Below are 16,208 nucleotides of genomic sequence, written 5' to 3' on the forward strand. Positions count from 1 at the left end.
AACCATCCACTCAGCTTGTGCCAAACATGGAGCTGTGGAACAAAAGCTGGAAAAAAGATTATCTGCTGTTGTAAATTGTGGCATTGCAGGCTGCACCATACATATGTTCACAATCCTCTTTACCTGCATTAGAGACTATATCTCCTTCTAGACCCCAATTAACACTTGAACTTCAAAGAAAATATAGCATTACTGCTAGGAAATTTGGAGGAAAACCTTCATGGGAGCTCTCTTGGCTGCACTTAAATGCTTGTTTGATCCAGATTCTGAAAAACATGAGTTGCTTCCTATTGCAGGGATCGATCCCCCATAATACATTAGCAATGTAGCATCTGGTAAGAGTTTCAATTGTCTGATAGACATGTATGCAAAATGTGACCACATGCTCAAGGAACACAAATTGCCACAAACCTGAACATCATATGGCCTCAATGTTCATAGGCTGTAACCATTGCTGGACCTGAAAGAAATTGGAAGTGGATAAAGTCTTGGAGATATTTAACCATATGCAATTTGCAATTAAAAAAAAATTGACCAACCTTTTCAAGCATCCACTCAGCTCATGTTAATCTTGTAGCATTTGAATCAAGTGGGAAAGAGGCCCTATAGATATTTACATAAATATATTTGGAAGACATAAGCCAAGCTCAAAAACCTTTTCCAGCATCCTCCAAGCATGTGCAAAAATCAGGAATAGTACAACAGGATATGGTGATCTTGTAAATAATACAAGAATAGAAAAAACATATATAGATGTCTAGGAATGACCGAGCAAATAGGTCCATGGGACTAGAACGTACAAGTATTACAATAGCAAAGTACAAGGGCAAAAAGGGGCCATAGACTCGAAATCTAACAAATTAAAGCAAACAAAAACAAGAAAATAATGACATAGACAAGTGGGGGTAAACCCAACACAGTAACCCCTAAAACAAGTCAAATAGATGTGCAAAGGAAGGACCACTCAAAGAGGTAGGAGCTGATGAAGACCAAAGTTACCAACCAAGGCTGGAAGCAAATACCACCAAATGTCTATACTTCAGCATGCATTGGAAGAGCCAATGCCATTACCCTCAATCACAGTGAGGGGACCAATGCAGGATCTGAAAATGCTCATTGGGGGAGTTTCCAGGGATAAGAAGACGAGGCTAGACAATCCTATGAGGCAGGTAAGACCCACTAGAACCTCTCCTAACATCCAAGGCCAAAGAACTGTTGGTGGCAAAGAAAAAACTTGTAATGTGAATTTTCCTCCAAGAACTGTATTGTGAGCTTGTCAGAATTTGCAACAATGTTGGTCATAACAAGGCTTTAATTCTTTTGGATTCTTGATGAGTGCAGTCAGTGCAAGATAGTACATGTTACTGCTGATAAACCTTAGAGATTTTGAAGCAACTGAAGTTGTAAGGTGCATGCAATGCCAGACTCATCAACCTCTGACAGCATTTTCCTAGCATGTAACAATAGTTGAGTTATGGACAGTTGAAAGCTGTTCTTTATCTCGTATAATTAATAATTGTGACAGCCATGATAGAGAATTTATAAAATGCAGTTAATCAGTTGCATCAAAACGTTGTGGTTTCATGGTCTCTAATGATGATCAAATAAGCACAAAATAGGATTGTTAATAAAGCCTGTTTAAGTTATTTTCCAATTTAAAATAGCAGGTGCACATTTAGACCCATCAACTTCAGCTGATCCTCTCTACTTAACAGGGCATGGAGATCCATGAAAATAACTATAAGAAGATTGTTGATGTATGATTAATTAGTAGCTATAGCAATTAGGCAAGAGAAATAAATATTTTTGTTATTCGTGATAGTCTATTTTAAATTTTTAAGATGATGAATGCCTGTAACTTCACTTTTAGTTGTTGGTGTTGAGCTTCTTGTTTATCTGACTTCCGGATGGGTGACCAATATTAACCCTCATTAATCCATAAAAAGCCAATAAGAATATTAGAATTTTAATCTTGAAGAATTTGATCCATTTAATTTTGAGTCATCACAAGACACAAAATGACCTCCATGAGTAGTCCTTTAGTCTAAGAACATTTTTCTTGATGTATGTCCATGATTATTACAAGGCTAGAAGAGCCACTTAGCACACAAGCACCTCTAAGCATCTTTTAGCAGGGGGAATAATGAATATCACAATCCACTGCTTTGGGATTTTCAACGTCTAGCCTCTTTCTCCGTAGGAAAAGGTTTTGAAATATGCAATGTCATAAAATCACCCTTGTCTCACAAATTCTAGCCTTTGTGGGATTAATCCCAAGTACATCGAATCATGTGTTTAAGTATTGCAAGCTTTCGCATGCATAATTTTTATTAGAATTTTGATCTTTATGGGATTTGACGTATGTGACTTTAAATAATCAAAAGATGACATCCATGAGTAGTCGTTTATTCTAATGACACTTTTCCTCATTTATGTAATAATCACAAGGCAAGGGAACCCACCTAACACATGAGCACCCCTATGCATTTGAGAGTACTGGGGAGGAAGTATGGATCATTATAAAGCCAACTGCATATTGCATATGACAATATTCTATGGCATTGCATAGTCATTTCAACCAAAATTGTTTCCTGCCCACTTTTCAAGATAAGCAATTTCATAAAACTTATTTTAAGAACCGTGATCTTTTCTATGGTATTTCAAAGTCAAACTTGGAATAAATAAAAAAATGAACAGACCTATCAAGCATAAAAACATTATTACTGTAACCTGTTCCTACATATTTATTTCTATGAACTTATAAATGATGCTAGAAAGGTCTAGTTCTTTCTCAGAATGTAAATATAACGTCATTTCTAGTTTAACATAAAGGAGTGTGTACCTGAGGAAGAATGGAACCCATCAATGTAGATGAAAGTGCAGCCACTGCACCAGCAGTAACAATATACCTAGATGTTTACAGGATATAAAATTAAAACTACTAATTTTTAATAGGAAACGTGAAACATAACATCATTTTCTGGAGTACAACATTACATAGATACATTGTTAGCATAGTAAACCACTTACATTGCCCAATGTAAGCCATGAGCTGAAAATGCAGATGAGATTGGAGTATCTGGGTCCATTAAATAGTATGGTACAATGCCAACAATAACAGCTGACACAAGCATGTATAGTCCACCACATATGGAAAGTGCTATGCCAATGCCTAGTGGTAAATCACGTTGTGGGTTCTTGACCTACAAAAGAGAACTGATTTATAAAGCCATAGCCAAAGCCAAAGAATAACCCATTAGATTGGTATTTCTCCAATTATTTACTGCACTTTAGATTCTTAGTTGAATGAGATAGAATGGCATAATGGAGGAATTATTTTTTAACAAATTTTCTTTGACTTTGCCAATCTAGGCAACTACCAAAATATGTTTTAAACTTGAATTTGGATGATTTTTATGAATTTCATAAAGCTTTGAGAAGTCTCTAGAATCTAGATCAAGAGTAAAACCTTGTTCTGTTTAACCAGGCAATATAGTAGGTTGCATCATACCTCTTCAGCAGTACTAGCAACTGTATCAAAACCAATATAGGAAAAGAAAACAGTTGCTGCCCCACTTAGCACACCATTAAATCCGAATGGAAAATAGCTGCAAAAAATAAAGGTATACATGGTTGAGTTTGCTAATAAAATGATAACTAAAATGTAAAATTTAAGGATTTAATAAATTCAAACTAAATAATCATAATTGTTATTATTAGAGATACAGGCTCTAAAATGAATTCCCAAAGGTTGTCATATTGATCATATTCCTCTTAACATTTTAGTGGATATTTTCAAGGGTATGGATTTTGTATCCTGAAACATCAATTCAATAAAGGAAATACGTTGTAATTATGCAAGCAACAACCAACACAAATTTCCAACAAAGGAATGCATGTGGACAACAATAACAATGGTATTAACGTTGCATTTATAAAAAACAAAGGTCCAGTCAAGGATTGTGGTCAAATGGTAGGGTCATTTGGTTTTCATGTTGGAGACCAACATTCAATTCACCCCATGGACATCTTAGTGTTTGTAGGGAATGATAGAGTGATATTTCTACTCCAGTGTTAGTGTGTGGTAGGCCCACAGGTGACTAAAGATGAAAGAAAGGAAGAATAAGGAGTAGTTATCCTATACAAATAAAAGGAGAAAGCATTCAAGGATCAAGCTATAGAATCAAATAATGGAGAAGATGAAAGCAGGTTCCCTGCAATAGGAGAAAGGAGATGGAAGAAAGTGCAGTGTTTAAGCCATAGGTGCACTGCAAGAGTAGTAAAGTTTGAAATGTAAGTAAAGTGGTACCCCACTAGTAAAGCATTGGTTAAACTTATATCCCCAAAAATGAATTGTATGGGATTTGTGTTCCATGAATAAACCCTCCCAATTCAAGGGAAGCGACCCCTATAGAACCCCCACTAATTAATCTAAAAAATTAAAAAACTGTCCAAACCATTAGAATGTGTATTATGTATATTTTAGATACAAAAAAATCATGATGTATATAAAAGCAATTTTAATAATCTTCTTATTCCTTCTTGTTATTAAATATTATTGCATAGAAAGCTTTGTTGGTTTTAAACTTGAATGCTAGCCAAATCTAGAAATTAAAGATCTCACAGTGACATCATGATTTACCACCTTCAATGTGCTTGCAGCCCAACATCTCTACATGCCAAACCATTAGAATGTGTATCATGTATATTTTAGATACAAAAAATCATGATGTATATATAAGCAATTTTAATAATCTTCTTAATCCTTCTTGTTATTAAATATTATTGCATGGAAAGCTTTGTTGGTTTTAAACTTGAATGCTAGCCAATTCTAGAAATTAAAGATCTCACAGTGACATCATGATTTACCACCTTCAATGTGCTTGCAGCCCAACATCTCTACATGCTATTAGCTTTTGCATATGTTCTGGCTTGCTCCTACCCCAAACATCGATCTACTTGTTCAAGAGTTGGTCACTTCATTCAATCCTCCCAATTCAATCTACTTGCTCGAGCCTCGTGCCAATCCATGAATAAAGTGACCTGTGAGATTGAGCTTTGCCTACTTCCTGTCATCTGCCATGAATCGTTTTGCCACTCCAATCTCAATTGAGAGTGGGAAACGAAAGTGAGTTAGAAGGGAGTACTCGGAGTCCCTGCCACCTATGGCCAGGTGGATGGAAGCAAGAAGGAAGAATCAGATAGCCCCTTGGTTTTCCTACAGCCTTTTACCTATTACATTGGCACAAGAAGCTTGGGCAATAGAGAAAATTTTAGTTAAGAGATTGAGATGGAAGATTTAAACCAATAGATATAGAGTATTGTGTCACCCTTATAAGACCGCATGAAATGCCAAGTAAAATATGCCTAGAGGCATTGAGTCACTAAAGATAAGGATCATCCCATTCAGATATCTGAACACAGGTTTTGCATTTTGCTACATGCTCTAGCTGCAAAGAGACAATGGCATTTACTTTGCTCTTGCATTTACATGCCTGCACCTAAACTAACCCTTCAGAAGAGAAACATACCTTCAGTTCCAGAAGCAGTGCCCAAGGAAAGGGAGGCAAAAAGCATTATTGAAAAGCCCTACACAGGAGTAAAAGGAGGCAGCAGAGACTTATCTAATCTCAACCATATGAACTTTCTTTCAGAGTAATCACATGTAACAAATGTCATTGTTTTATAAAGATGATTTGTTTGTCAACATAACCAGAAACTTATTCAACTTCTACAACTCTTAATATTAATATTTCACAGAAATGACTCACTCACTATTGCATGTAATGAATGCATTGTAGGGATGGGAAAGTTGCACAATCAAGCTCAAAATATTGCTTGGCTCGTAGCAGGGTACAAGGAGCACCTATTTTGTCAAAATTCAACCAATATTTTCACCAAGCTTTGGTTGTCCTATGTTGTTATTGCATTAACACAATGCATGCCAAATGGATCTTGAAATTCAGTCATCATCATGGCAACTGCTCTTCCTTTAAAAATAGAGCATAGCCCACTGGAATTATTTTTCTTATTTTGAACAAATAGATTATTATTTTTCTAATGAAAAAATTTGGTTAATGATTGTCATAGTGTTATTAAGGATCCCTTGTGTCAATCTAAGTGACTTTTAGCTTCTGCCATATACTTTTTAGGTTTTATGGTGACTTTGTACACTTCATATATTGAAATTTCACTACCAGGAAACAATAGAAATCTAAAGGAACAATGTTTATAAAGCTATAAGTTCTAAGTAATTAAGATTAACATCTGATTTTTTTGCTTGTGTGCCAAATATTTTCATCACTTAATAATATTGTGATGCCAGTTCGGTTAATTGGAAACTTGGAAGAATGAATTTTTTGCACTAAAAAGCAAATCACATAATACAATCCATCTTTTTAATATTTTTAGTTCTGGCTAAGCTAAAGTAATTTAGGAATCAAAACAAAAGTTTTTATCATTTAAAACACGATCATAGCAAAACCCTTGTTTTACTTCTTTCTTTATTCCATTATGAAGCGATCTCCAAAGCTATTTCAATTTTCAACTTCCAATATCTAAGTCATTTTAGCTGTTAACTTACAAGCCTTTGGCATCTAAATCATACTAGTCCACAAAGGTTTACATGTAAAACCTTTTTCTATTACAGCTTCCAAAAAGGCAATCTTGAAAGAGATTAATAGAAAAGAGAAATCGTCTCACCCATTAGCCAGCTTATATCCGGGCCAACCAATCTGAAAGCCAATAATACTGCCAGCCACGATGACAAATATCATGACACATACATTTGCAAATGTGACAATGGCTTGAACAATTGCACTCTGTCACCACCAGAATTTCAGGGCTTTAGAAATAGATCTAATATCTTATTCAAACTAGGAAATACAAAATTTTCTTAAGATTAAATAAAAATTTCAAGCAAAAAGCTACCTCTTTAATTCCCACACATAAAAGTCCAGTCACAATAATTACAAGGATTGCAGCACATGGATCAACTATGACATCAGTACCAAAAAAATGGCGACGAATTAAAAATGCTGGCAAATTATCTTCCCCTCCAAAGAATAGAGCCTGAAATTTAAATCATCAAAGCATATTTAGAGCAAAACGAATATTACTAATAAGATATTTAATATCCCTTAAGGGGTAACATGGAGCAGTTCCTCAAAAGCAGTTTCTCTGGCATAAAGAAAGAATAGTCACTTGTTCTAAATAATTTTCCAAACTAATTAATCCTTGTAGATTTCATCTTGATGATGGATGACCTAAAACATCAATTTTCTTAAATATTGTACCACAAGTCTATCTAGAAACATTTTTTACCATATATAAGCATACGTTATTTCATAGAAAAACAATATTCAAAAATATAATCTCCAATTGCCGTTACAGATTATTTTGGCGTATGAAGCCTTGAATGAGAGGAATAATCAATAAAGTAATGAATAATCCCTTGATATGAATGTTTCTTAATACATGGGCAATCAATCTTATAACAAGATCAGTATATAAAAAGTACAACTCACTCAAAGATGCCGACTATAAATCTTCTTAGACCAACATCACATTCTATACACAATACACTAAGCCAATCACAATAATGAAGAAACACATAATATACAACAAAATAAATCAATAAAATGATTAGCATTCTTATTATAAGTTAGGCTCTATACCAAACTTATGTTGTGAAGGTCACCATACATAGATAAGAAAACAAAAGTGTCCTCTTGGATGATTGTATTAGTGTCAGAAGTAATGAAGGGAAATGTTTATAACTAGGAAGAGTATGTAACAATAAAGATATAAAGCAAATTACAAAGTTTCCATAATAATTCTTTAACTGTTAGTATGTTCACACTTTCAATCAGTTTCATTCAATTTACACCAGGTTTTCAAAGACCAAGTCCATTTACTATAGCCATGTTAACAACGGATGATGGTGCCAAGTTAAAAACCATGTGATAGAAAGTGCAATCGGAAACTGATATGAATATACTGAAAAATATAGAAGATGAGGACTACACAGATGAACCCAAAATTCAATTATAGAGGAACTGGAGAGGTCAATCTTAGAGTCAATTAGTCTTAGAAGATCAATGTGACTTGGGGTTAAACATGATGACAAGGTCAATGGCACCACCACAAAGTTTTCCAAAACCTAGAATAGTGGCCAGAATAACTATTTTGAGATTTGTTGCTCAATCAGTTGAGCCTATGGGCAATTCACCACAATTGTTTGATTGATTAGATAAGTCCAAAAAATGAATTATTCTTACTACACTAGGAACAAATTTGTGGGGATAGTATTTCTCATGGTACAAACAAAATTTAGATGGAGAGATGAAAAGAAAAGATTAAAATTGTTTACCTTAAGGTTATTGCTAATCATGTTATTATTGCATATTTACTTTCGGTTAGTTGCCAGTAGCATTGTTAGAGTTTGTTGTACTTAGTTGGAATCTACACATATCTGAAGTTCCAAAGCCTAGATTTGCATCCTGTCTTCTTTTGTCTGTTTTACCCAAGGTTGATCATATTATCTTCGGCCAATCCTTCACACAAAATTCCATCCCCATGTTAATGAAGATTGTTGTTCAGACCTTTGCTTGCTTGTTTACCTCTCTTCCTGGAAATTGGCTTTTGTTCAGGTTTTTGCATTACAGGAGCAAATCACCAGATACCCAAATCCGAAAAGCAGATATGCAATCAAGGAAACCTACTAACCAGACCTGCCTTATTCCCAGTTAAATCCATCTATAATTCACAAGCATCTGCAAGAGTAGCAACAAGTAAGCCGTTAATGGAGACAACAGAATCCAAGCATCAATATCAAGATCAGCCACCACACCGGCATGAGATATATTTTGCCCAAACACTAACACCAACAAATCAGACTCCACCCTCTTTTTAGTGTTTTATGGCTACCCAGGAGTCCAGCCAGGAATTGCAAGGGTTTGGAATTACTATAGGTGACATTTTTGTACTTAGCACATTATTGTATAATATGAGTGGTGTCAGTCCCCACAAATCCAAATAAATATTTTATAGATTCAATAGTAAAAGCTTTCTAATATTCGTTTGAAGTAAAATATGAAGTGTTGATTATAAAGACTGATTAGTAGACGCCATCATCTTAATGATATTTTGAAGTGATGACACCAAGAGGCTATTACAGGATACATCTATAAGCAATCATTTGTCACTTTTCATGTGTTGATTTATATTGTCATATGTGCATACATTGTAGAATATTATGATTCGTCTGTATGTAGAAGATTGAAATTATATCTATGTCTGCAAATAAGGGAAAATATGGAAGCCCTTCACTTTTAGATTAGCAACATATTTCTATAGATCAAATGGAGTTACTAATTCCCTATTTTAGATACAAATTGACTGCTTTCTTTATTTTTGAATTCAATAATTGAATGTGTTTGGTCATACCACTGAAGTTCCTTTCTTCGATAACCATTGAACTCTTCTTAATAGGGCCGGCTTATTATGTTAACGATACATTTGAAGTGGTGGCACCAAGAAGCTACTTAGTAGTGCATTCATCAATCACTCCTTGCTGTTCACGTGTTCATTCATTTTGTTCTATGTTTATTGCCCACAAAACCTTTCAGTTTTAGGTGACCAATGAGATTTTAGTTTAAATCAAATTGCTGCACCCCTTTTTGGATACAAACCACTTGCTCATTTTGTTTTTAATTTGATGATCAACATGTGTACCTTTGTCTAGTGGAGATCATTTCTTCTGTAACCATCATTTCATGTGAGTAACATGGAGACTAAAAACTATAGCACTCTTATTATCTATGTCATATTTATTAGTGAGCTAAAAAGCACATTATAGTCATGTTGATATTCTGAGATTTATATGGGCTCTCAGCTCATTTACTAGCAATATTAGATCAAGCCTCCTAGGTACTATATGAAGATGAAATTTGGAGGTTACATACAACCTAAGACAAACCTTATCACCAATTTCTCCTCTATTATATATTCTATATGTATTGATCTCACATGAAAGGATAGGTACTGCATCTGCCTGAGCTTCCTTTTGCACATTCCAATAGGACCAATTATTGCTTTTCTTTAAAGAAGTGTCCCACTTGTCTACTCCAAAGAAATATATAATACAATCGACTTCAGTTAATTCCTTGCAGATAGAAATCTTTGGCCCTGGTTCTTCGTTGAGTTTTTTTTTAAGTTAGAACTTATTAGCTTTGCTCTCCAAAGGCACCAAAAAATTCTTAAATATTCAATGCAGAACATAATTATGATAAGGAAAACTACAGAATAATTGTAAAGATGCTAACATAGAAATTACAGACAGCAGTCAGAGAACAATGTCACACGTACATTATCAATGAAACTCAAAAACAAACAGAAATCTTTATTAAACATTTACTAAATGGGTCTTTTCAAATTAATGGTGATTTTTTGTCAACACAATTCTGCAGCAACCACTATTAAAGAGCTATAATATACTAGCATACTACATGCAAAGTTTCTTTAAAGACCACATATAATTTTATAAGTTTTCTAGGAACTTCTCCCTTTTTAGTTCTAATCTAATTGTAAATGTCATATGAAATGGTAAATAATGTTAATGAAATGTGATTTACCAGATTAGGAGAGATTCCCCGGGCAACAGCAGACCCACCCACTGTATACTCCAAGATAAGTGCCCAACCAATCAGCCAGGCAATCCTGGAGGACAAGACCATCATAACATTGTTTCATAAGTATCACAAAATATATTTCAAAAGAATGAAATAAAATGTTAGTTTCAGATTTGGTGATTTTCATTAAAAGAAAAACCAATGAGACAAAAGGAATAGACTAATCCCAAAGTAAAACTGTTGATGATGATGCCTGATTCTAGGAAGTTCAAGTTCGACCATCATCCTCAGAAATAATTCTTGAAACAATGGCCAGAATAATCCATATGCACTCTTGCATTATACTACATAATATTTTGATTATACTAAATTCTTCAATCATTCTGCCCCCCCTCCCACAAGCAAGGTACAAAATGCAAGGGCCATAAAAGCAGGGCACCCCTTCATTGTAATGCTTTAGAGATTTCAAAGTCAACCTTGAAAGATAGTAGAGATAATTTAAGCTCTTAATGCCCTTGTTATCCAAGGTCCTAAGAAAGCAAGCATCATTGTCAGAAAAAATGAAAAATTGAAACATAACGTTTTGAGAATCTATCAATTTGAGTTTTATGTTTGAAGCCCTCCATCAATTTGAGTTTCCTTCAAGATCGTCTCTTGCTTGTAGAATGTTTAAATCTTTCAAAAGTAAAGAAGAGCTTAATCACTTCCTTCATCTTCCTCCAAGATTTCAAATGCAACAACAAATTACTCTCTACAATTGAATTATGTATGCATATCCAAACTCGAGATCTCTCCTGGAATGACTCTGAGAAGCAGAAATGAATTCCATTCAAGCTCCACAAATTATGAAGATATTATGTTTGAAATTTACCCTTCTCCAACACAAATGTATGAATAATGATATGCACTGCCTGCAGATGGACAACGACTTGCAAGTTCAGCATAGCAAAATGCTGAAAGGGCAGCAGCTATTCCAGCTATCAAAAAGGAAATGGTAAGGGCTGGCCCTGTGTGCTCTCTGGCAACTGCCCCAACAAGGACATATACACCAGCTCCAATAGTCGACCCAACACCTGCAAAATACAAGAAAGAGAATGCATAAGTGTCCCTGAATGGGTTTGTTCTTAATATAATCATTGAAATGTTTTTTAATTTCAGACATGCAAATTGGATCATTCTATTAATGAGGATATAGGTCATAGATGCACACAAAAAATTGTTAAGAACCATGCATTTTTCCTATGTAAGCCACACAAATTTTGTGTGTAAAAGACAAATTCCGTACAATGACATGAAATGGTTTACAGATATATCACTAAAATCCCCAGAGGTATCCCCCAAGCTCCTGTCCCTGTTAAATACTTCAACTTATAACCAATCCTTTCCTCTTTGCTTTGGGCTCTAAATTAAACACAATTCATTACCTTCCTTTAGAAAGATAGAGGAAGTGGCTGAACCCTTTCAAAGTTTGGATATGATCTAGTGATCGATGGCACTAGATGCAGTAAGAACCACATGAGCTAGAAGTAAAATGCATATGTGCAAGACATTGTCTGTGTACTGATCCTCGGTTGATGTCCTCCTAAATATGATATTACTTGGAGAACGCTATCTCACCCCATCAACCAATTCCTCTTGGGACTATCCCCTACATATTAAGTCTTACAACTTCAGCTTCCAGAAGAAAGGTGTTATTGTTGTAAAATGTTAAACATCAAAATCATGAGATGTAAAAGAGTGTGATAATTTTATGTGACGAAGAGTAAAGTTCAACTAAATTTAAAAACTTCTTTCAAATGAAGTTCAGCTAATTGTTTTCAAAATGAAGTTCATCTAGATTTTACAGTCAAGGCAATAGAACATTCTAATTGTATAGCTGATTTGCATGACAAGGCTCTCTCTTTGGTATGCTCAACCAACTTCTTGTGCTCCTCAAGAACGCTACCAATGCTCAATATCTAGAGAACTTCAAATAATGGTACTGATGAAGGGCAACAAGCCATAATTTGGTTTGCTGGCTTATTTTTTACTACCCTTTCAGGAGTTATATATTTCAGCACAAAACATATTGGTTTCTATTGGATGTCCAAATCCAATGTCCATTGCTCCCTTTTGATGCTCTTATGCATAAAGCAAGTCATATATCATGATGACAACATCCAGCCATTGCTGTTGATGTGTAACTTTCAGTCATTTTAAATTCTCAAGTTGATATTGACTTTTTTTTATGTTGGCAATGTTTCAATGATAGTGAAATATGAACAGCGGTAGAAGAAGAATAAATAAAAGCACTTAAGAGATTAAGACACAACGAGCCAGAAATCAATTTGAAACTCAATTGACTAAACAACTTTAAAAACCAAGATGCCAATATTGAATTTCAAAATTCTTGTTTCCTTATGCCGAAATTATATACACTCAGCAAAATGGTTAATGGAAATCATAAATGTTGTGTGTATGCTTTCCATGGAAAACCTGTCATAATTCGTTGGCCAGATTTTTATTTTCCAGTTTCAAAACAAGGAATATGCCCTTTCAACAGCTCTCATCGTGTAATATCTTTATGTTTTTAAAAATTTGAACTGCCCTAAGGAATTCTTTCTTTTCCAAATCAAAGGGATATTGTGAGAAGATGAAAAGCAATTGATCAATTGAGAAAATCCACTATCCACTGATGCCAGACAAATACTTGATATCACTAGTTTATCTGTAATGATACCATCCTGAATAATCATGAACAGCAAACCAACAGCCATAGTAAAAACAGATATGTTACAAATAACTGCTTTCTCCCTAAAGGAAGGAAAATTAACACCATTTCTTTAAGTACTATTTTTTGACCGTTAGATAAAATTCTTTCTGCTCTCTTTTTAACATTACTTCTCAAAGACAGCATAGCTAAATTGCTATTTCTTTTAAAGATGTATAATCAAACATTTTCTCTTACTATTCCTTTCTCGATCCACAAACTAATTGAGAACTTCTCCAAACAAATCTCACGATGACTTCCAGATGCTCCATTCTGGGTAGAACAGAATGACGGGGCAACTGCTGTATCAGATTCTCTGCATTTCATTCTGGGATAATTACTTAATTGTTTGGGTTATCCAACATGTTAGATGGCAAATTGATTGCAAATGGAATGTGGGTAATGATTGGGCTTCATTAATTTCATCAGAATTCCTTAATCGGCCAAAAGAATTCATAACTCTTAGTGAAAACTCTCTACCCTTGATATTCTTTACTCTTTAATGGCTGATCTAATTTATAAAAAGGCTACAGTAGTGATTTCTTGGAGAAAGTGTGAAATCTGATCGTGAACTAATTTATCTGTCTATGAACTCGAATTCATCTGCAAATAGGCATTGATCCATATATGTTAGCACAAATATACTTCAACTTGACCCCAGACCTTCAGGAAGATGTATTTGCTTTGACTATACTTTTGCTACTTTAACCATTCTTGTATGAACAAAACATTGAGCAACGTGTCTGGTAGACCATGGTATAATGAAAAATGAAGTAATTGCCACGACAGTTTCCATGCCCATGCCCTGTTCAGCAAGCTTTCTGCATTAAAACGGTCGCAAAGGGCATAAATCCTGACAATACTGAGTGCAAGCCCCAGCTAACTTTAGCATAACAAACCCCGTTCTTTGGACATGGCTTCTACACCTAACAGTGATTTAAGTAAATGGCGTATTCTTTCTGCATTAGTTTAGTGGCAAATAACGAACAAATTACCAAACAGAAAATACATACATAGAGCAACAAACCAGGTGACAATAGAGATTGAAAACACATTTCTAGCAATAAACCAGAAAACAAACTGGACTGAAAACATATTCCAAACAACAACCTAGATGACAAAATGGATTCAGAGCATATTTCAGGTCAGATTTTTTCTGAACAACGATCCAGCTGACAAATTGGATTGACAACATCTTTACATCAACAAACAGATGTAAATTTGGACTGACATAATCTTTTGAGCAACAACTTGGGTCAAATTTGGACAAAAACATCTTTTAACGAACAAACCAGATGAGGATTTGGCTTGAAAGCCCCTTTTCTTCCTTATCGGGGCCAAATTATTTCTAAATATAAATTTTCAGGACAAATGGCGTGGATGAAGAATTGAATATAACCGATAGAGAACACGAATTCCGACCATGAATTCTAAACACAAAGAACAAAAATATTCACAGTTCGGTAACTTTACCAATTGGAATGAGCTGAAACACAGAGAGATGCTTGGCAAGTTGGTCGCCCCGAGCCTTACTATGAGCTGAATCCACCTGCTTTCTCCTCACTAAGCTCTGCAATCCCCATGGGCTCTCGGAGACGGAGCCAAAGAAACCCATGAAGATTTAAACCAACAAAAACGTAAAATAAGCTTTCACCAATTCACGATTCTTCAGATCAGCAATACCCGAAACAAAATTGAAGAGATTTGGGTTCTTCTCGGCCAAAAAACTCCTTCACATGAACAATGTAACTTAGAGAAAGCGTAAAGAATCTTCAATTGCTGGGACGCCAGCAACTAGAATCTGCATATCCAGTGTCACAAATTCAACATCTGTCCAAACACCTATGGAAACTACTAAAGAGAATGAGATTTAATCAGTTTCTTATTCTATTCCATTCCTATTCGTATTTTCCAAGAATGAGAATTGAATGTGTCATTCAACTAACCAATAGTAGTCGTCCGTCATACGATTCCCTTGTTCACGACATCCAATGCATGCGAAATTTGGGAATCTTACGTTTTGAGTAAAAAGCTGCTACCTACAAGATTGGATACTAGCCAAAACATTGACCCGTAATTTAGGAGTTATATTTGAAAATTGAAGGTTTGCAGATTGGAGTATTTGGGCAAACTAAATATCTAGGTGGCCTTATCTACCCACCTTATTAGTCTCATTTGTCAGGACTTCCAATTCCAATGTGCTCTAAAACGAGCAGCACATCTGACATTAATAACGAACAGATCATTAAAAGTTAAAGGATGGCAAATTACATATTACCAGCCTGCGTATCTGAGATAAATGAATGTAAAAGGTACGGAAATGTATGATTCCCGGTGTCTTTTTTTTTTCGCTTTTGCTTTTTCGTAGATATTCTTTCCTCCTCTTTTTGGATCATATCTTGATCGATTTTGTTTTGAAAACGGTCGTAAATATTATATTTATATGTAATTTTATATTTTTTTAATAATATTAGTATTGATTTTTTTTAATCAACTAATTTTTTTCTGGATGAAGTAAATTATATAATTTTTTAACAAGGAATAATTAAAATATTATCCATTTTTTAAATTATTAATTTAAATGTTGACATTTTATTTATGTTTTAAGTGATCTCAAACCTTTCCTTTATTTTATTTGATTATTCCAAAGCTAAGTGGATCTTATTTATAGAAAGTTCATGGAAATTAAAGTTTGGGGATGTGTCTTAGGACGGTTTGGGCCCATTTGATATAAGATGTGTCATTCGTGATTTTTCAGGAAAATCGATAAAAGTAGTAGCTAAAAAAATTAAAACAAGGAACAAATAACGGGATTGAAGCTAAAACAT

At 34.6% G+C, this 16,208-nt stretch overlaps 1 protein-coding gene across 2 annotated transcripts in view; it reads right to left on the bottom strand.

Annotated features, from left to right (window-relative positions):
* LOC131068896 (cationic amino acid transporter 4, vacuolar) overlaps window positions 1–15,619 on the bottom strand; it is a 34,002-nt gene extending 18,383 nt beyond the window's left edge. Inside the window, exons 1-9 of one of the 2 annotated variants that reach the window (XM_058004178.2) lie at window positions 15,327–15,619; window positions 14,854–15,181; window positions 11,503–11,704; window positions 10,635–10,719; window positions 6,931–7,071; window positions 6,703–6,821; window positions 3,512–3,608; window positions 3,031–3,203; window positions 2,843–2,909 (exon numbers count right to left, since the gene is read on the bottom strand). In XM_058004178.2, coding sequence (XP_057860161.1) covers window positions 2,843–2,909; window positions 3,031–3,203; window positions 3,512–3,608; window positions 6,703–6,821; window positions 6,931–7,071; window positions 10,635–10,719; window positions 11,503–11,704; window positions 14,854–14,995 — 1,026 coding nt within the window. In that variant the 5' untranslated portion in view covers window positions 14,996–15,181; window positions 15,327–15,619. Of the gene's footprint in view, window positions 1–2,842; window positions 2,910–3,030; window positions 3,204–3,511; window positions 3,609–6,702; window positions 6,822–6,930; window positions 7,072–10,634; window positions 10,720–11,502; window positions 11,705–14,853 lie in introns of both variants that reach the window. The other variant, XM_058004179.1, reaches the window with a different exon arrangement.
* Window positions 15,620–16,208: the final 589 nt, after the last annotated feature.

Source organism: Cryptomeria japonica, chromosome 3 (genome assembly GCF_030272615.1).
Source record: "Cryptomeria japonica chromosome 3, Sugi_1.0, whole genome shotgun sequence".
Classification (NCBI taxonomy): domain Eukaryota; kingdom Viridiplantae; phylum Streptophyta; class Pinopsida; order Cupressales; family Cupressaceae; genus Cryptomeria; species Cryptomeria japonica.